We start from the raw sequence: 16,585 nt of genomic DNA, 5'->3' as shown, positions 1-16,585 counted from the left end.
GATTCCAGAAACCATGCACGGATCCTTAATATCAGATTTCAGGACGCGTTCTGTTATTGTCTCCGGCCGGCCGCCGTCGGCCGTCTAGTGATGCAACGTGACGTACTGTCTGGCGGCTGTCTCCCGACTGTCAAGATGGCGGCCCCCAGGAGTTGCGCTCTATGGAGCAACTGTGGGCGTGGGTGGTCGCGGTTGATGCGGGGCTGCCGGCTCCCCGGGCTTCTTCGTAGCTCCTGGCCCGGGAGCTTGCTGGGTGCACGGCTTTTGTCTCAAGAGAAGCGGGCATCGGAAACGCACTTCGGGTTTGAGACCGTGTCGGAGGAAGAGAAAGGGGGCAAAGGTGAAAGGGGCGAGAGGGCGGATGGTGGGATCTGATCGTCTTCGATCTAGTTTCTTCTGCCCAACTAAGGGTTGATTTGACGTCCTGTTACGTTAGCTCCGGTGCTGTAGCTTGTGCATTCCTGACACCCAAGGAGTCCCCTCAGTCTGACCGTGTGAGTGCAGGGCTTGGACACCTCCTTAGTAAGCACAGCAGTTATCACTAAGTTGCATCAATTTAGTGTTTATAATGTGCCAGGCGCCGTGCAGACATTTCCCATTTTTATTTCAACGTCTTGATGGTGGGTATTGTTTTCCCAATGTTACACATGGGGAAACTGAAATTTAAAAGTTAAGCAAGAACTTGTCAAATTTAACATAGTAAGGGGTGGAACCATTAAACCAATATTCCGATCCAGTTTGGTCTGACTACAGAGACCACGTTCTTTACCTCTTGCTAGAAGAATGGGTCTTTTTTTTTTTTTTCAAATGGATTTGGGAGAGAAAGAAACATTGATTTGTTGTTCCACTTGGGCATTCATTCGTTGATTCTTGTATGTGCCCTGACCGGGGATGAACCCTGGTGTGTGGGAAGGATGCTCTAACCATGTCCTACGTGATCAGGGCAGGAAAAGTCATTTTTTTTCTAGAAAGGGAAAAGGAAAGTATCTTCTCTACCTCAGCTTCCAAATTTCCCAACTAGAAATAATAGTAACCTTTTTCTTAAGAGTTCTTGTGAGGATGAAATTACTTCATACATTAAAACTTAAAGTATTTTGAACCATGCCTGACACTTTATAATTGTTCGATAAATATTAGATACTATTGAGAAGTTTCTTTGAACCCAGCACTGTACCATAGGCATAGAAAAGAAAAAGAACAGCTTTAAAACTCCAAATGTAGCCCTGGCTGGTGTAGCTCAGTGGCTTGAGTGTGGGCTTGGAACCAGAGGGTTGCCAGTTCAGTTCCCGGTCAGGGCACATGCCTGGGTTGCGGGCCAGGCTCCCGTATGGGGAGCTTGAGGAGCAACCACACACTGGTAGTTCTTTCCTCCTCTTTCTCCTTCTCTTCCCCTCTCTTTAAAAGGAAATAAGTAAAACCTTTTTTAAAATAAAGAAAAAAACCCTCCAAGCCCTGGCTGGTGTAGCTCAGTGGATTGAGCGCGGGCCTGCGAACCAGATAATCGCGGTTCGATTCCCAGTCAGGGCACATGCTTGGGTTGCAGGCCAGTTTCCGGCAGGGGCCAGTTCCCTGCAGGGGATGCACAAGAAGCAACCATACATTGATGTTTCTTTCCTCTCTCCTTCCCTTCCCCTCTAAAAAGATAAATAAATAAAATATTTTAAAAAACCCCTCCAAATGTACCATTTATAATGAGGAAGGTGTTATGTCCGTTTTACCAATGGATAATGTGAGGCTCTGAGAGGTTCCTTCACTTAGCCTATGGCCACCCAGGAAATAAGAAAGAGTCTACAATATAATTTCCCATCCTCTTAAAGATTACTAGAGTGTATTACCTCTCACCTCAACCATACTAAATGTGTAACTAACTCTACTGTAACTTTGAATATTTTTTTAAAGATTTTATTTATTTATCTTAGAGGGGAAGGGAAGGAGAGAGAGAGAGACAGAGAGAGAAATATCAATGTATGGTTGCCTCTCATTCGTCCCCTGCCAGGAACTGGGAACCAGGAACTGGCCTGCAACCCAGGCATGTGCCCTGACTGGGAATCGAACCGCGATCGTGTGGTTCGCAGGCCCGCACTCAATCCACTGAGCCACACCAGCCAGGGCTTAATTTATTTTTTTAAGATTTTAATTTAATGTATTTAGAATTTTTAAATTTAAGTTTAAATTCTTAAATTAAAATTTCAATGAAAAATTAGAAACCTTGAAAATTAAGTTGTTTTATTCCTTTGCAAAAACATTTACCAAGAGTAGTTTGAACAGTGTTTGCAACCTTCTCATCATATAATTTATAATAGGGAGTGAGCATCTTCTCTATGCATCACAAATTGTCATACTCCTTTCTAAGTTTTTACTTTCTAATATTTTATACTTTCACTTTTTAAAAAGATTTTATTTATCTTTAGAGGGGAAGGGAAGGGCAGAAGGAAATATCAATGTATGGTTGCCTCTCATGTGTCCCCTGCTGGGAACTGGCCTGCAACCCAGGCATGTGCACTGACTGGGAATTGAACCTCGATCTTTTAGTTCGTAGGTCCATGCTCAATCCACTGAGCTACACCAGCCCGGGCTATACTTTCACTTTTATTGTCATGAAATATCTCCAAGAATTCCTTTAATGTGGAATTTTTTGCTGGCATCATTTCATCTGTGACATCTTCAACATTTTCATCACAACCACATCCTCATTTATGTCCATAAGTTCATCTCGCAGCTCTGACTGCGGATCTGCTCTCTCAAGTGGCAGCAGTATCAGCATTCCCACGGTCAGCCATCTCTCCTGTAACTCCATTGACATTCCATTTAAATTTCACTTCCAGCATTATCGCTCTTCATTTCCTCGCTGCACTCTCACTTCTGTTGGCCAGTTTCCTCTTAATTATCCAGTTTTGTAAAATGCCATGTTTACAACAGAGATAAGGAGGTAACACAACTGCCTGCTTCGCCGTCTGGGTGAATTGAAAAACTGGCATATAGTGCCCTGCCATTTACAAACTGAAAGAAGGGACATGACTGGTTATTGATCAGGATGCATAGCTGTGATGTACATAGTAACCTGTCAACTGAAGAAACAGTAGTGAAGTTTATGCTTTATGCAATTACAGTTAATATCCCCTTGTATCTGAATGATATTTGGGGGGGAGACTAGTGTTATTTACTAGTGTTAAGACACAGTAACTGAAATTCATGCATATTGGAGTCATGTGAAGCTAGGGGTGCTCATACTCAGTAGGTTGAACCTTAGTGCCCCTCAATTCCCCAAAAGGAAAAAGCAAGCCTGGAGATCCCAGGGTTGAGAATAGGCATTCAAGATCAGGTTAAAGGGGAACTCCAGGGTCGGCTGACTCAGCAGAGGGCAGTAGTGTTTGGGGTTTGCATTTCATCTAAGGAACTCAAAGTATCTCCCCGTTACTACCTAATTCAGCCTTAAGGCAGGGAAGGAAGGGGCTGCCAGTGATTTTCTCATCTTATGAGCAGAGAAACTGAAGTGCAAAGAACCTAAATGGAGGCTGTGCCTTAAAGTTTCTTGGATAGTAAATTCCTTCTCTTTCTTGCTAGCCCAGATTCCACATTCTGCCTTGATCCTGTGATGATTCATGAGGACCCTCTACAGTGTAACTTGCCCCTGATTCGCATCTTGCCATCCATCTGCCCACTATATTGACCTGAGGCTTTTCTCAGTGATACAGGCAGAGGTGAGCTGAGGCCTTCCCATCTATTAGTCATATGTTTTTCTAATGGATTTTATTGTCTTTTATTATAATAACCATTAGAAAAACTTCCACCACCACCCCCTATCCTCTAAGAAACAGAAACCTATTTAGTACCAAGTTTGTACATGGCATGATTACAAAGTAGTGACTCTAAGCCCTGGCCAGGTAGCAACCTCAGTTAGAGTGTCATCCTGATACGCCAAGGTTTCGGGTTTGATCCCCAGCCAGGACACATAGAAGAAGCAATGAATGCATGAAGAAGTGGAACAACAAATCAATGTTTCCCTTTCTCTCTCAACCCCTTCCTCTCTCTCTGAAACCAATTTTTTTAAGTAGTAGTCTTAAAGATAACTAAGACAGTAGAAAGGTTGATTTCTGACATGAAGTAATACAAACTTTTTTGAAAAGATGCAATATTAAGGTGTAGATTTGGGCATTAAGCTTATGGCTTGAGTTCACCATAGCAAGACAGGAATTTCAGGGGTGGGCTTCCTTCTCTTTCACTTAGGAATTTTACCAAGTTAATATTGTCAGTAACATAATTGTGTGCTGTTTCTCGCTGTCAGTCTATCAGGTGTTTGAAAGCGTGGCCAAGAAGTACGATGTGATGAATGATATGATGAGTCTTGGTATCCATCGTATTTGGAAGGATTTGCTGCTCTGGAGAATGCACCCATTTCCTGGGACCCAGCTCCTCGATGTTGCTGGAGGCACAGGTAATGACCATGTTCGTGTCCTCAGGTACCACTGAGTGCCTTTTACAAAAATTAGTGTCTCTTATTGGAATGAACTGCCCCACCTGCCATTAGCCCGAAGATGGTAGTTGAAAATCCATAAACTTCAAAGAAAGGGTTACTCTTCTCTTTCTAACTGAATGTCAATCAGAAGCACAGAATATCAGCTATGTGTCTGTCACTTTTCTAAAAATGCACAGAATTACAAAATAATAAGACCATTTTTTTTATTCCAGTGACATTTCATGATCTAAATGACTTTTGCCTTTTTTTTAACCTTTGACCCATTTTCTTTCTTGTGGGGATGCCTCCTTTATTACTTGGTGCACGCTAGACATTTAGGGAGAAAAATGTCAGGCGCTTCTAAAATGCATCTTGGTGATATTACGTGGTTAATGTGCTTGCTAAATTACTTTAGAATGATGTATAATACAATGCAATGACGTGATTATACCACCAGAATAATGTATAATAAATTATAGTAGAATAATCCGTATGTTTGAAATAAATGTGTGGCCTTTGTTGGTGTGGTCCACTCCCCAAATGGAATCTTAGAAAGCAAATAAAAAATCTTGCTCGGTAGAGAACAGTTTAGCAGAATCTTATCAAAATCTAAAATACTTCAAGTCTTAAAAAAAAAAAAACTTGCCCTGACCTTTATGGCTCAGTTGGTTGGGTGTCATTCCATAAAGCAAAGGGTCACCAGTTTGATTCCCTGTCAAGGCACCTGCCTGGGTTGTGGGGTTCAGCCCTGGTAGAAACACATATAAAAGGCAACCTAGCAATGTTGTTTCTCTTTCACATTGATGTTTTTCTCCCTTCCTTTCTCCCTCCCCATCTCTCTAAAAAATGAAAATTTAAATTAAAAAAAAAACTTGCACGAAGATAAAGCTACAGAAAGTATTCACTCAGAGCTGCCTACATCCCCGGCGTACCAGAACCAGAACCATTACTTCATGCTGGTAACTGCCCATTTAGAAAATGTAACGAGCTCTGGTTGGTGTGGCTTAGTGGATTGAGCTCCAGACTGTGAACCAAAGGGTCGAAGGTTCGATTCCCAGTCAGGGCACATACCTGGGTTGTGGGCCAGGTCCCCAGTAGGGGATGAGCGAGAGGCAACCACACACTGATGTTTCCCTCTCTTTCTCCTTCCCTTCCCCCTCTCTAAAAATAGGTAAGTAAATCTTTTTTAAAAATGTAATTAAAACGTACTCCTATATATTTAAAAAGATAGAGCTATAAATATGCCCACTGCATTATTTTTAGTAAACTAAAAAGTTAGAAATAACCTGTTTATCCATCAATAAAGAAATGGCTTTAAATTAAGATATATCCATTCTATGAAATATGTAGCTATTTAAGGGAGTGAGAGGTAGGAAAACCTATACATACTAATGAAAAATCTCAAAGACATTAAATAAGGGGAAAAAAGTCATATAACAGTGTATAATATGATCCCATTTATATTTTTAAGTTGTTTCATATGAGTATATATAAATGTATTTAAATACATAAGAAAGTGACTGGAGAATACCAAATTGGAAAAAACTTAAGGATGCATCTCTTTTTTTTTTTAAGTAGTTATGTATTTATTTTTAGAGAGAGGGGAAGGGGGAGAAAGAGGGAAAGAAACATCAATGTGTGAGGACTACATCAACCAACTGATTCTTGTGCACCCGCAGCCAAAGACCTGGCCCATAACTCAGGCATGTGCCCCGACTGGGAACCAAGCCAGTGACCCCACCATGGTTCACAGGCCAGCAGTGCATCCACTGAGCCACACCAGCCAGGGCAAGGATTCATTTCTTGCAAATAGTATAAGAAAAACAAAGACAAGGAAACAGCATTATAAGAAAAGAAATGTCATCCTGGAAAGCACTGACTTGGCCTGAACAGTATTTGTCTGGTCACAGTAATTTGTTACCAGCTTTGACAGAGTCAAAGTACATAGGATGGAAGGTTTAAGGGAGTCAAGAGATACCATCTATAGTTGATAGGATAAGAAATAAAATATTGACTAGTTTGTTACTCTAGGTTACAAAGGTATCTATGAAAAATGCTATGAGTGTATTGAGAAGATAGAGGCAAGAAGAGATGGGGGCAGGATATCATGATAAATCTGGTAAGTAAAGAAATAGCTGTAACCTATAGAAGAGCCAAAAAAGTTGGGCCGGATGGTCTCTGGGGAACTAAACTGGGATTAAGAAATGATGGGAGAGAGAGTTGTTGCTTGTAACTATACCCTTATATTACATTCATAAAAATTACTAGAAAAAGACTAGAAGGCTATGTATTAAGCTTGTAATACTTGTCATAACAAGTATTATGTACTTGTTATGTAGGGAAGGTATGGACAGAGAATGCGACTTTCATATATTATTCTATATATTGAGATGGTGAGTCTTTTTTTAAAAAGATTTTATGTATTTATTTCTAGAGAGAGGGGAAGGGAGGGAGAAGGAAAGGGAGAGAAACACCAATGTGTGGTTGCCTCTTGCACACCCCCTACTGGGGACCTAACTGTCAACTCAGGCATGTGTCCTGACTGGGAATCGAACTGGAGACCCCTAGGTTCACAAGCTGGCACTCGATCCACTAAGCCACACCAGCCAGGGCAAGATATTGAGTCTTTTATGGTCAGAATTTGTCCATGTATTACTTATACAATTTCTTTAAAGTTTTTGAAAGAATCCTAGAAGTTAAAAAAATAACAGTTACTATGGAGATGAGTACAAACTTCATTTTCATACACTCCTCAACTTCTATACCTTTGTCGCCTCTTTTGGATTTAGGAAACACTGGGTTGTTGCTTACATTTATCTTTCTATCGTTCCCCCTTTGGCACAGGTGACATTGCATTCCGGTTCCTTAATTATGTTCAGGCACAGTATCGGGGAAAGCAGAAGAGGCAGTTAAGGGCCCAGCAAAATCTATCCTGGGAAGAAATCGCCCAGCAGTACCAGAATGAAGAGGACTCCTTAGGTGGTTCCCACGTCGTGGTCTGTGACATCAACAAGGAGATGCTGAAGGTTGGGAAGCAGAAAGCCCACGCTCAAGGATACAAAACGGGCAAGTCCCACAGCGAGTAGACACACAGAAGTGTCTGTGTGTTTACCAAGTGAGATGGAATGTGGGGAATGTTGAAGTGCTTTACTTTCCTGCTTTTAAAAACTTAGGAGTTGAAGATCATTGGTGAGGGTGAATCTACCTTATGTGCTTACATACATTATTTCAGCAACCCAGAGAATTAGATTGTCAGCCCAGCGTGACAGGTGAGATGACCAAAGCCCCAAAGAGATTACGGATCTAACTCAAGTACCGTGACTTAAATGGCAGATCTTGCATTGGAGCTGAATCTTGGGATCTCGGCTCCTGGACTCCGAGACAGAAGTTTTGCTCACACACACAGCAACTCCACAGTGACCCCAAACGTCCTATTCCTGAGCAGCTCCATTCCCCTGTCAGTACTAGGGTGATTTGACTGATGTGGCAGCTGAGCAGGTGTGCTGCCCTTAAAGAAGGGACATGCCCTGCAGCTACAGGAGTATAGTTAGCTGACAGCCTCCAGCTCTTAGCACCTGCAGGTTCTGCCTCCGCTTTCCAGCCAGGCTTTCCTGACAGCACCCAGCTGATGGCTGAGCAGTAGGAGGCTGCCAGGGCCTGGATGGTTCCCAGGAGGACTCGTGGGCAGCGGTGGCTCCAGAGCCCCCTGTCGGGTAGGCTGAGGCTTTATCGGATCAGCACCAAGGTCTGTCTTCCTCTTTCGTCTGTCTTCTCCAGGTGCCCCTAACCCTCAAAATAAAACAACCCTTTGCACTCCATCTGAGCACCAATTTCTCAGAAGGCCCAACTGATACAGTTGAAGAAACACCTGTAAATAGTACGGCAGGTCGTAGGATAACGTTTTTTGTTAACATCGTTTTGTTCGAACGTGGATGAGAAAAAAATACTTTGATTCCTGGCCAGGACCGCCGTCTGTGTGGAGTTGCCATGTTTCCCTTCACCCTGAGTCTGGGCCAGGCTCCAGCGCCTGCAGCCCTGAGCTGGTATAATCGGGGTGGAAAGTCGTTATCTGGTTTGTTTTTATTAGTCTTTCTTAAATGTATCTATAGCTCACATTGATCTCAGTGTTTAATATTAGAAGGGTTTTGAGTCTTACTTTCGAAGTTGGGTGGTGTTTTTGTGACCAGAAAGATGCTGTAGGAACTTAACTCGTGCTTATGTCTGTGAGCCAGTGGTAAACTCGTTGTATTATCCATTGTCTCACTTAAAGTCGTAGTTTCCCAGAACCTATCTCCGATGTTAAGTGAGCACTTACTGTACTCCGAAACCACAGCAATCTTGACAGCAGGTAGGAGAGTGACTGCGTATCTCCCGGGAAACCCCTGCAACCACAAAATGGACAGTCTGTGGTCTAGCTTAAAGATGTATGTTTTAGAAGCATTTATCTCAGTCGGTTGAGAAAAGAAAAAAAAAGGTGTACATTTTACATTTGGCTGTTTGTTTTAATATTTTTGAAAAATGTTTCCCCTGGCTGGTGTAGCTCAGTGGATTGAGCGCGGGCCTGCAAACCAGAGGATCGCGGCTTGATTCCCAGTCAGGGCACATGCCTGGGTTGTAGTCCAGTTCCCTGCAGGCCAACTCCCAGCAGGGGACACACAAAAGGCAACCATACGTTGATGTTTCTCTCCCTCTCTCCTTCTCCTCTAAAGATAAATAAATAAATAAATAAAATCTTAAAAATATATATTTAAAAAAAAAATGTTTTACTTTTTGCCCTGGCTGGTGTAGCTCAGTGGATTGAGCGCGGGCCTGTGAAGCAAAGGATCCTGGTTCGATTCCCAGTCAAGGCACATGCCTAGGTTGCAGGCCAGTTCCCACTGGGGGACACAGGAGAGGCAACCACACATTGATATTTCTCTCCCTCTCTCCTTCCCTTCCCCTCTCTCTGAAAATAAATAAATAAAATATTTTTGAAAAAGAAAAAAAAAGTCTTACTTTTTGATTTGAGAGAGAGAGAAGGGAGAGAGAGAAGTATCAATTTGCTATTTCACTTATCGATGCATTCACTGGTTGCTTGTATGTGCCCTGGCCAGGGATTGAACCTGCAGCCATGGTATATCAGGATGATGCTCTAACCAGTAGAGTTACCTGGCCAGGGCTTAATATTATTTATTTGTTTGTTTGTTTATATAGAGTCTAGAGAAAGAGAGGAAAGCAGGGAGGAGAGAGAGAGAGAGAGATTGATTTGTTGTTCCACTTACTTGCTCATTCATTGGTTGATTCTTGAATATGCCCCGACCAAGGATAGAACCCAAAACCCTGGCCTGTGCCCAAACCAATTCGGCTTTAATATTTTGAAGTACTACTTCCCCCATCCCCATTTTTTCAAGTAGAAGTAATGATCCGGGCTGCTGCCCCATGTTTACCCAGCTTTTCAGAGCCGCAGCTCTGCCCTCTCCCACGTGGCCCAGGCCCTGCAGGCAGCCATTATGAGAGGCCCGACAACAAAGAAAACAAAGTGCCTCAGGTCAGCATCAGCACTTCTCTCCTTCCCTCCCCCACCAGGAGTGACTGTGGTTACTCTAGCTCCATTCTCTCTTCCACCGCCCACTTTGAGAGCAGCAGCCCATGCCGAGGGCAGCCCGCTTGGCCCCCGGGATAAAGGGCTCTTTTGTGTGCCCTCAACACCGACCAGAAGGCAGACGGCCGCTGATGTGTTTAGACAAAGGCGCTATGTTTCCTCACTCCTACTGAAAAACGAGTTTCCTTCTCGCTGGTACTCAGCCATAAAGCATGGCGAACAGAGATAGAGATGATAAGCGCTGTTTCGTTTCTGGAATCCTCTCTTCCGTAGCCTAGCTTGCCCTTCGGACTCTCCTACTGCGAAGACAAACCCACCTGCATAGGAGCCGTTAAATGTCAGATAGTGCAGTTGTCGTTACCCGTTCCTTCTCGCTTTATCAGTCTTCAGTAACAATGCCTTTGTGAAGAAAGGCCATGCAACAATAGTTGAAGCTAAGTAGGAGGATCCTGGAAGTTCTGTAATAAATGTAGAGTTAATGAGTAAAGACATGTTCACGTATAGCCCCGTTACGGGTGTGTTTTTTTACATTTATGTGTAGCACTTTCTCCCCAAATGGAAGCTCTGACGTCAGCAGCCTTAGATATTTGATGGGTTCGGAAAGTGACATGTTTAAGAGAAATTTTGGATTTCTAAACTCAAAATTTTGGGAAAATAGGAATAAAGTAAATGTTACCCATAATTCCAACATCTAGACATACTCGTCAGGGTTTTTTTAATAGATTTTATTTATTTATCTTTAGAGGGGAAGGGAAGGAGAGAGGGAGAGAAATATCAATGTATGGTTGCCTCTGGTGTGTCCCTTGCTGGGAACTGGCCTGCAACCCAGGCATGTGCCCTGACTGGGAATTGAACCTCGATCGTGTGGTTTGCAGGCCCGGGCTCAATCCACTGAGCTACACCAGCCAGGGTTAGGGTAGGCTTATTTTTAAAGTTCTTGTTAAATATTGCTAATTTGCTTTCCAATTTTCATTGGCCTTCCTCTACAGAGCCTTCCTTCTAAATAATATATTATGTATCATTCGCTGAAAATTAAATAATGTTAAAGCTGAATCAGGATCCTTATAGGGTATAGCCACTCTGATATGGGGCTTCCTTAGTTTTTTTCTCAATACATGACCAGACTTGCAGTCTAGACACTTGGATTCTCTCCGACTCCCATAGAACCGATATAACAACGCTATACTCTGTACTTAGAATGCTTCCAGTGACCCTCTATAGTAGATACTATTGTTTACTCCATTTTACAAATGGGGAAACTGAGGCAGAGTAGTTTTTTTCAAGGTTATACAGCTAATAAGTGGTAAAGCTGGAATTAGAACCCAGGAGGTCTAACCCCAGGATCTGGGCCCCTAACCACAGTGCAATACACAACACTTCGGTGAATACAAACTGCCTGAAGGTGGGCATCACTAAGCAAGCATCAGGTTTCACTCAGAGCCTTGGGTGAAGGGCCTCTCCTAAACGTCAAGGACACCAGCTTCAAGTCCTCAGGATTGGGGGACACCCATGAAGACAGTGGCCAGGAATCCAAGGGGGAAGGCAGGTCTGTGTTTTCCAACACCACCTCTGATACCAAATGTGTAATGCCTGCCTGTCACCACACAGTTCTCCAGTTCTCCCACACCAGCTAGTCGTCTGAGAGTTCAGTTCTCACAGGTAACTGCCCACCGTTAGAATCAGATTCCACAGGTTCCAGGGCTCAGCTCCCTAAAACTGCCTCCAATTTAGAAGGCAGCTGCAAACGGGGCGTCCAGGCTGTCCAACTTCCGCCTGGCTGACTGCAGATTCAGGGCTGCCCCACACGCCTCTCCTCAGGTTTGGCAGTTCTGGGTGCAGAAGAGGCAGCTTCCCCAATGGAGATGAGAATGAGTTTTCTCTTTCAGGACTCGCTTGGGTATTGGGAGATGCTGAAGAACTGCCCTTTGATGACGACAAGTTTGACGTTTACACCATTGCCTTTGGGATCCGGAACGTGACACACGTTGATCGGGTATGAACAGCTGCGTCTCAGGGTGTTAGTTCTCCCAGAGTGGCTCCACCATGAACAAAGGAAGATGGAGAGGGGTTTTTTCTAGGTTCGGCCCTTGAATGGAATAACTATTTCAGAGTCAGGGGCCTCAGTCCTTTCGGTTGCCAATATTCCTAGTCACAAAATTGGTGAGGATCACAGAGCAGATCCCCATAGAAGCCTTAGTTGCTCTGGATTGGTATTTAAATCTTTAAGACTGTCAGTCTTGCTCAGGTATTTCATCAGTTTCCTCTCACTCAAGAAGCCGTCTGATCCTGTGAGTTTGCAGAAGCTCAGGGGCATTTCTGAGGTTGACACAGAGAAAGACACTCTGACATCATTGTGGCAGGAGGTAGCTTGTCGATTTATGGTTTTCTACAGAGAGAAGAGAATGTCTGGCTCTTGATCTGATGCAACTCTTCTTTATTTCTACTTTAATATTCTGTCCACAGCACTTGAAGACAGTGTTCAAAGCATCAGTTTTCATTTTTGTAATACAGGCTCCAGTTACCTGATTCTTCTGCTTGGGTTGGGATATCCTTTGCAGTGGTCTTTAGCTTGGTTTCTGTGACCTGTCCTGTCCTGTCCTGTAGACAGTTTATTATTTCTTTATTTATTTCTTTATTTTTTTATTTTTTATTTTTTTAAAGATTTTATTTATTTATCATTAGGAAAGGAAGGAGAGAAGGAGAGAAACATCAATGTATGGTTGCCTCTCATGAGTCCCCTGCTGGGAACTGGCCCGCAACCCAGGCATGTGCCCTGACTGGGAATCAAACCGCGATCGTGTGGTTCGCAGGCCCTTGCTCAATCCACTGAGCTACACCAGCCAGGGCTATTTATTTTTTTAAAGATTTTATTTTTTTCTATTTTTAGAGTGAGGGGAAAGGAGGGAGAAAGAGAGGGAGAGATGTGGTTGCCTCTCCCACGGCCCCCACTGGGGACAGAAGCTAACATGCCTCGGCCTCGCGGAGTTGCGTGAGTCTGCTGAGGAATGTTCTTTTGTTCCTGTTCTCACTCAGGCACTCCAGGAAGCCCATCGGGTCCTGAAACCAGGAGGACGGTTTCTCTGCCTGGAGTTTAGCCAAGTCAACAATCCCCTTGTGTCCAGGTTGGCATTGTTAACAGGGCATGATTCTCATCGTTCAGCCAAGGATTCCCGTCCCAGCATGGATAGAGAGTAGCCAGTAAGCAGTAAGCATGAACCTCGTAGTTCATCCCCAGACTCCCCGAGGGGTGGTACCCCCTCAGATGTCAGCCGCTCCTGAAGAACATTGTCCAGGCCGGGAAAGCCTCAAACCAGCAACCAGAGGCTGCAGTCTGTCCACAGATTTCTGTTTGACACCTGGCATCTTAAAAGGGTGACTTAGATGTCCATATTTAGAGATCAGAAGTCTACATAATAATCCAGATTTCTAGCTTCACTTGAGAAACCGATAACAGGGCAACCCTGAGTAAGCCATATTCCTACATGGCCGTGGTCAGAGCTGAGAAGTAAGTACCCCTTCTCCACTTTTATGGTACTTCCTAACCATGCCTGTGACCGCGTCCTCACCACTCCCTACTGCTCTCACTTCACTTGTTTTAGTTACTTGCTTGACCCTATAGGCATTAGAGTTTATGAGGCTTAGACCTTCTTGCTTCTTACCAAGGGGCATGTTCTAACCTTCATCTTTGGCCTTTTTGCCTAGGCTCTATGACCTCTATAGCTTCCAGGTCATTCCTGTCCTGGGAGAAGTGATCGCAGGAGACTGGAAGTCCTACCAGTACCTTGTGGAGAGTATTCGACGGTTCCCGTGTCAGGTATAAAACTTTTGTAGCTTACGACAAAGGCCCTAAAGGTGAAGTCGCCGTGACCCTTGCTCTGTGTCTCCCTTTGTGTTTTAGGAGGAGTTCAAAGAGATGATAGAAGATGCAGGCTTTCAGAAGGTGACTTATGAAAGTCTAACATCCGGCATCGTGGCCATTCATTCTGGCTTCAAACTCTAACTCCTTTACAGTCCTGGAGCGGGAACCACTCACATCCTGTCAGAGGCTGCAGCGGAAGGATCATCAGGCTGGTGAGACCAGCAACAGGACGTCCCCGCCTGGGGGCATGTGCCTTGGACTCATTTCTGATATGACCAGTCTCAAAGTGGAAGAAACAAATTCCTGTCACTTTATTTCACCTTTCCTCAGGAACTGCTTCAGGCCTTCTCCCTGAGGTATTATTGTGTCTGTGTTTTTTGCCCAGTTCCTGCTATTTCTCAGCTGTGCAGTGCGTGGTGTTAAGTAAAAACCAGCACTAAGGCGGTTTTGAAGCGTGTTTGTAGTTTCTCTGCTGGCACTGACTTCCAGAGGGACAGTGAATCATTGAAATTAATGACTTGAACCAGAAACCTTCCTAACTGTACCCGAGTCAACCTTTCATCCTAGGACTGGTTGAAGGACAAAAGCCAAGGCCCATCAGAGGGCTAACAACCACAACCAGAATTATGTACTGAACCACTAAATGAGTTTACGGTTTGTTTGGCGTTTGTGATTTATTTTTTTTCCTGAGGGAAATACATTTGTCATCATTCATTCACTCAGTGCTCCTTTCTACCAAAGCCACTGTTGTGCCCTCTGTGCCCGACATGAAGAAAGCAACTCAACATCTCCTCGAGAGAATAAATGTACTGGCAAACTCCTGCGTGTAAGTCTTATATAAAGAGCTCCTTTGTCAGAATACATTTGAAGAAAGGCTTTTAAAGCAAAAGAGTTTTATTTTTTTAAATCTATGTGTTCTTATTCATTTATTTATATATTTATAGAGAGAGGGGAAGGGAAGGAGAAAGAGTGGGAGAGAAACACCAATGTGTGGTTGCCTCTCACGTGTCCCCTACTGGGGACCTGGCCTGCAACCCAGGCATGTGCCCTGACTGGGACTCAAACCAGCGACCCTTTGCTTCACAGGCCCGTGCTCAATCCACTGAGCTACACCAGCCAGGGCTAAAGCAAAAAAGTTTTAAAACTATTTAGCCTAACCCCCTCCAGTCCTCAGGGCTCTTATATCCTTAATACAGTCGTTGGTGTTAAAATGAGGCATGTTTTGAATGTGCATAGAGCTTAAGGTTTTTGTGGGGCCTTGCTAAGTAAGAAATTGCAGAAGCCAACCTGTGAGTTGCCTGGCAGTTTGTTCCTTGTAGCTTAGCTTGGTACAAGGCTATTTGAAAAGGCTTCCAATATGCTGCCTCTTGTCCCAGCACAGTAGGGGTCATTTACGTACCTTCACTCTTAAGATCTTGCCCTGTCACCGGTAAGCGCTCAGATACAGCGTCTATATGCAACTCTCTGAAAGACAGCAACCAGGAGCATTTAACAGAATGCTGAGCCTTAGAAAGACCTCAGCTTACTACTTCTTTTCCCAGCTATGGAAAGAGAAATCAACCAGCTGATGCCTATGGGCCTTTGACATTAACAAGGAGCAGGCACTGGAAGGAACTTTGTGAACCATCAACCCAGTTTTATCTTCACAGCAATGTGGTTTCCTCACATTTGAATCAAAAAATAAATGAAAAGCTGCCACTTCCTGGCAGCAGATAAGGGCCTAATCAAGTCAGAACCCCCAATGTCCAGCTGCTGGTATTTACATGAACAGATTGAAAATGTTCCCAGTCCTAAAATAGCTCAACTTCACTAGGACTCCTAAAACCCCAAGTACCAATAAAGGAAAACAATCTTCCAGGGATGTTACAGACCTAATGCTGCTCTTAAGATGGAGCATCACCTATCAATTCAAATCTATCACCCCTTCCAGGTAGCAATAACCTGGCTGTTCAGAAATCCTGATTGTAGCTCACAAATCCAAGAGCTAAAGCAAAAATCCGTACTTCACGTGAATACTGAGCATAGGGTAACTAGGAAGCCAGGCCCTCTTACAACTTCCCAAGATGGTTGTGGATGGTTTCAGCCTCCCGAGTATTTCCTTTCTACCTGTAATAAAAGTCTGCCCTATTTGCTTGTCTTAAAAGCCTCATCTTCCTAAAATTGATAGCAGGAAACCTTTAACGAAGATTACTTAACCAGCTTTAATTGGGTCTTTGAATGACAACCTCAGTTCACATTTGTTCATTGGGTCTCTGACTGCAGCTAAAGCCCAGCCCAGCAGGCTCATGCATTTCAATGCCTGCAAAGACTTCGGACGAATCACATGGAGGGCTGCTGCTCATTTCTCCTTTTAAAGCCACCTTTAATCTTCGCAGTATCCTTTCAGGGCCTGGAAAGGGAGTGGGGATAGCCGAGAGAGACCAAGTTTCTCATTAGCCCAACTTAGTTGTCAGCGTATTTCCATTCCACAGCCAACAGACAGCTTATCTAAAGGAGTTCTATGACACATTCATCACAACCACTTGAGGCCTAAGGCCCAGAACATTTTATAGCAACATCTTTAATTTTTTTTTTAAGATTTTATCTTTAGAGGGGAAGGAGAGATGGAGAGAAACATCAATGTATGGTTGCCTTTCATGCATCCCCTGCTGGGAACTGGCCTGCAGGGAACCGGCCTGCAACCCTGACA

At 43.8% G+C, this 16,585-nt stretch overlaps 1 protein-coding gene across 1 annotated transcript; it reads left to right on the top strand.

The window, feature by feature from the left end:
- Positions 1 to 119: 119 nt before the first annotated feature.
- On the top strand, positions 120 to 14,718 carry COQ5 (coenzyme Q5, methyltransferase). Its single transcript, XM_037052256.1, has 7 exons — positions 120 to 340; positions 4,286 to 4,435; positions 7,301 to 7,522; positions 11,924 to 12,030; positions 13,071 to 13,159; positions 13,740 to 13,851; positions 13,936 to 14,718. The coding sequence occupies exons 1-7, from the start codon at positions 136 to 138 to the stop codon at positions 14,035 to 14,037; spliced, it is 987 nt and encodes a 328-aa protein (XP_036908151.1). The 5' UTR covers positions 120 to 135; the 3' UTR covers positions 14,038 to 14,718.
- Positions 14,719 to 16,585: the final 1,867 nt, after the last annotated feature.

This window comes from Sturnira hondurensis, unplaced genomic scaffold (assembly GCF_014824575.4).
Source record: "Sturnira hondurensis isolate 20B ecotype Veracruz unplaced genomic scaffold, ASM1482457v3 Scaffold0007406, whole genome shotgun sequence".
Classification (NCBI taxonomy): Eukaryota; Metazoa; Chordata; class Mammalia; order Chiroptera; family Phyllostomidae; genus Sturnira; species Sturnira hondurensis.
This window is presented reverse-complemented; position numbering and strand designations above follow the sequence as displayed.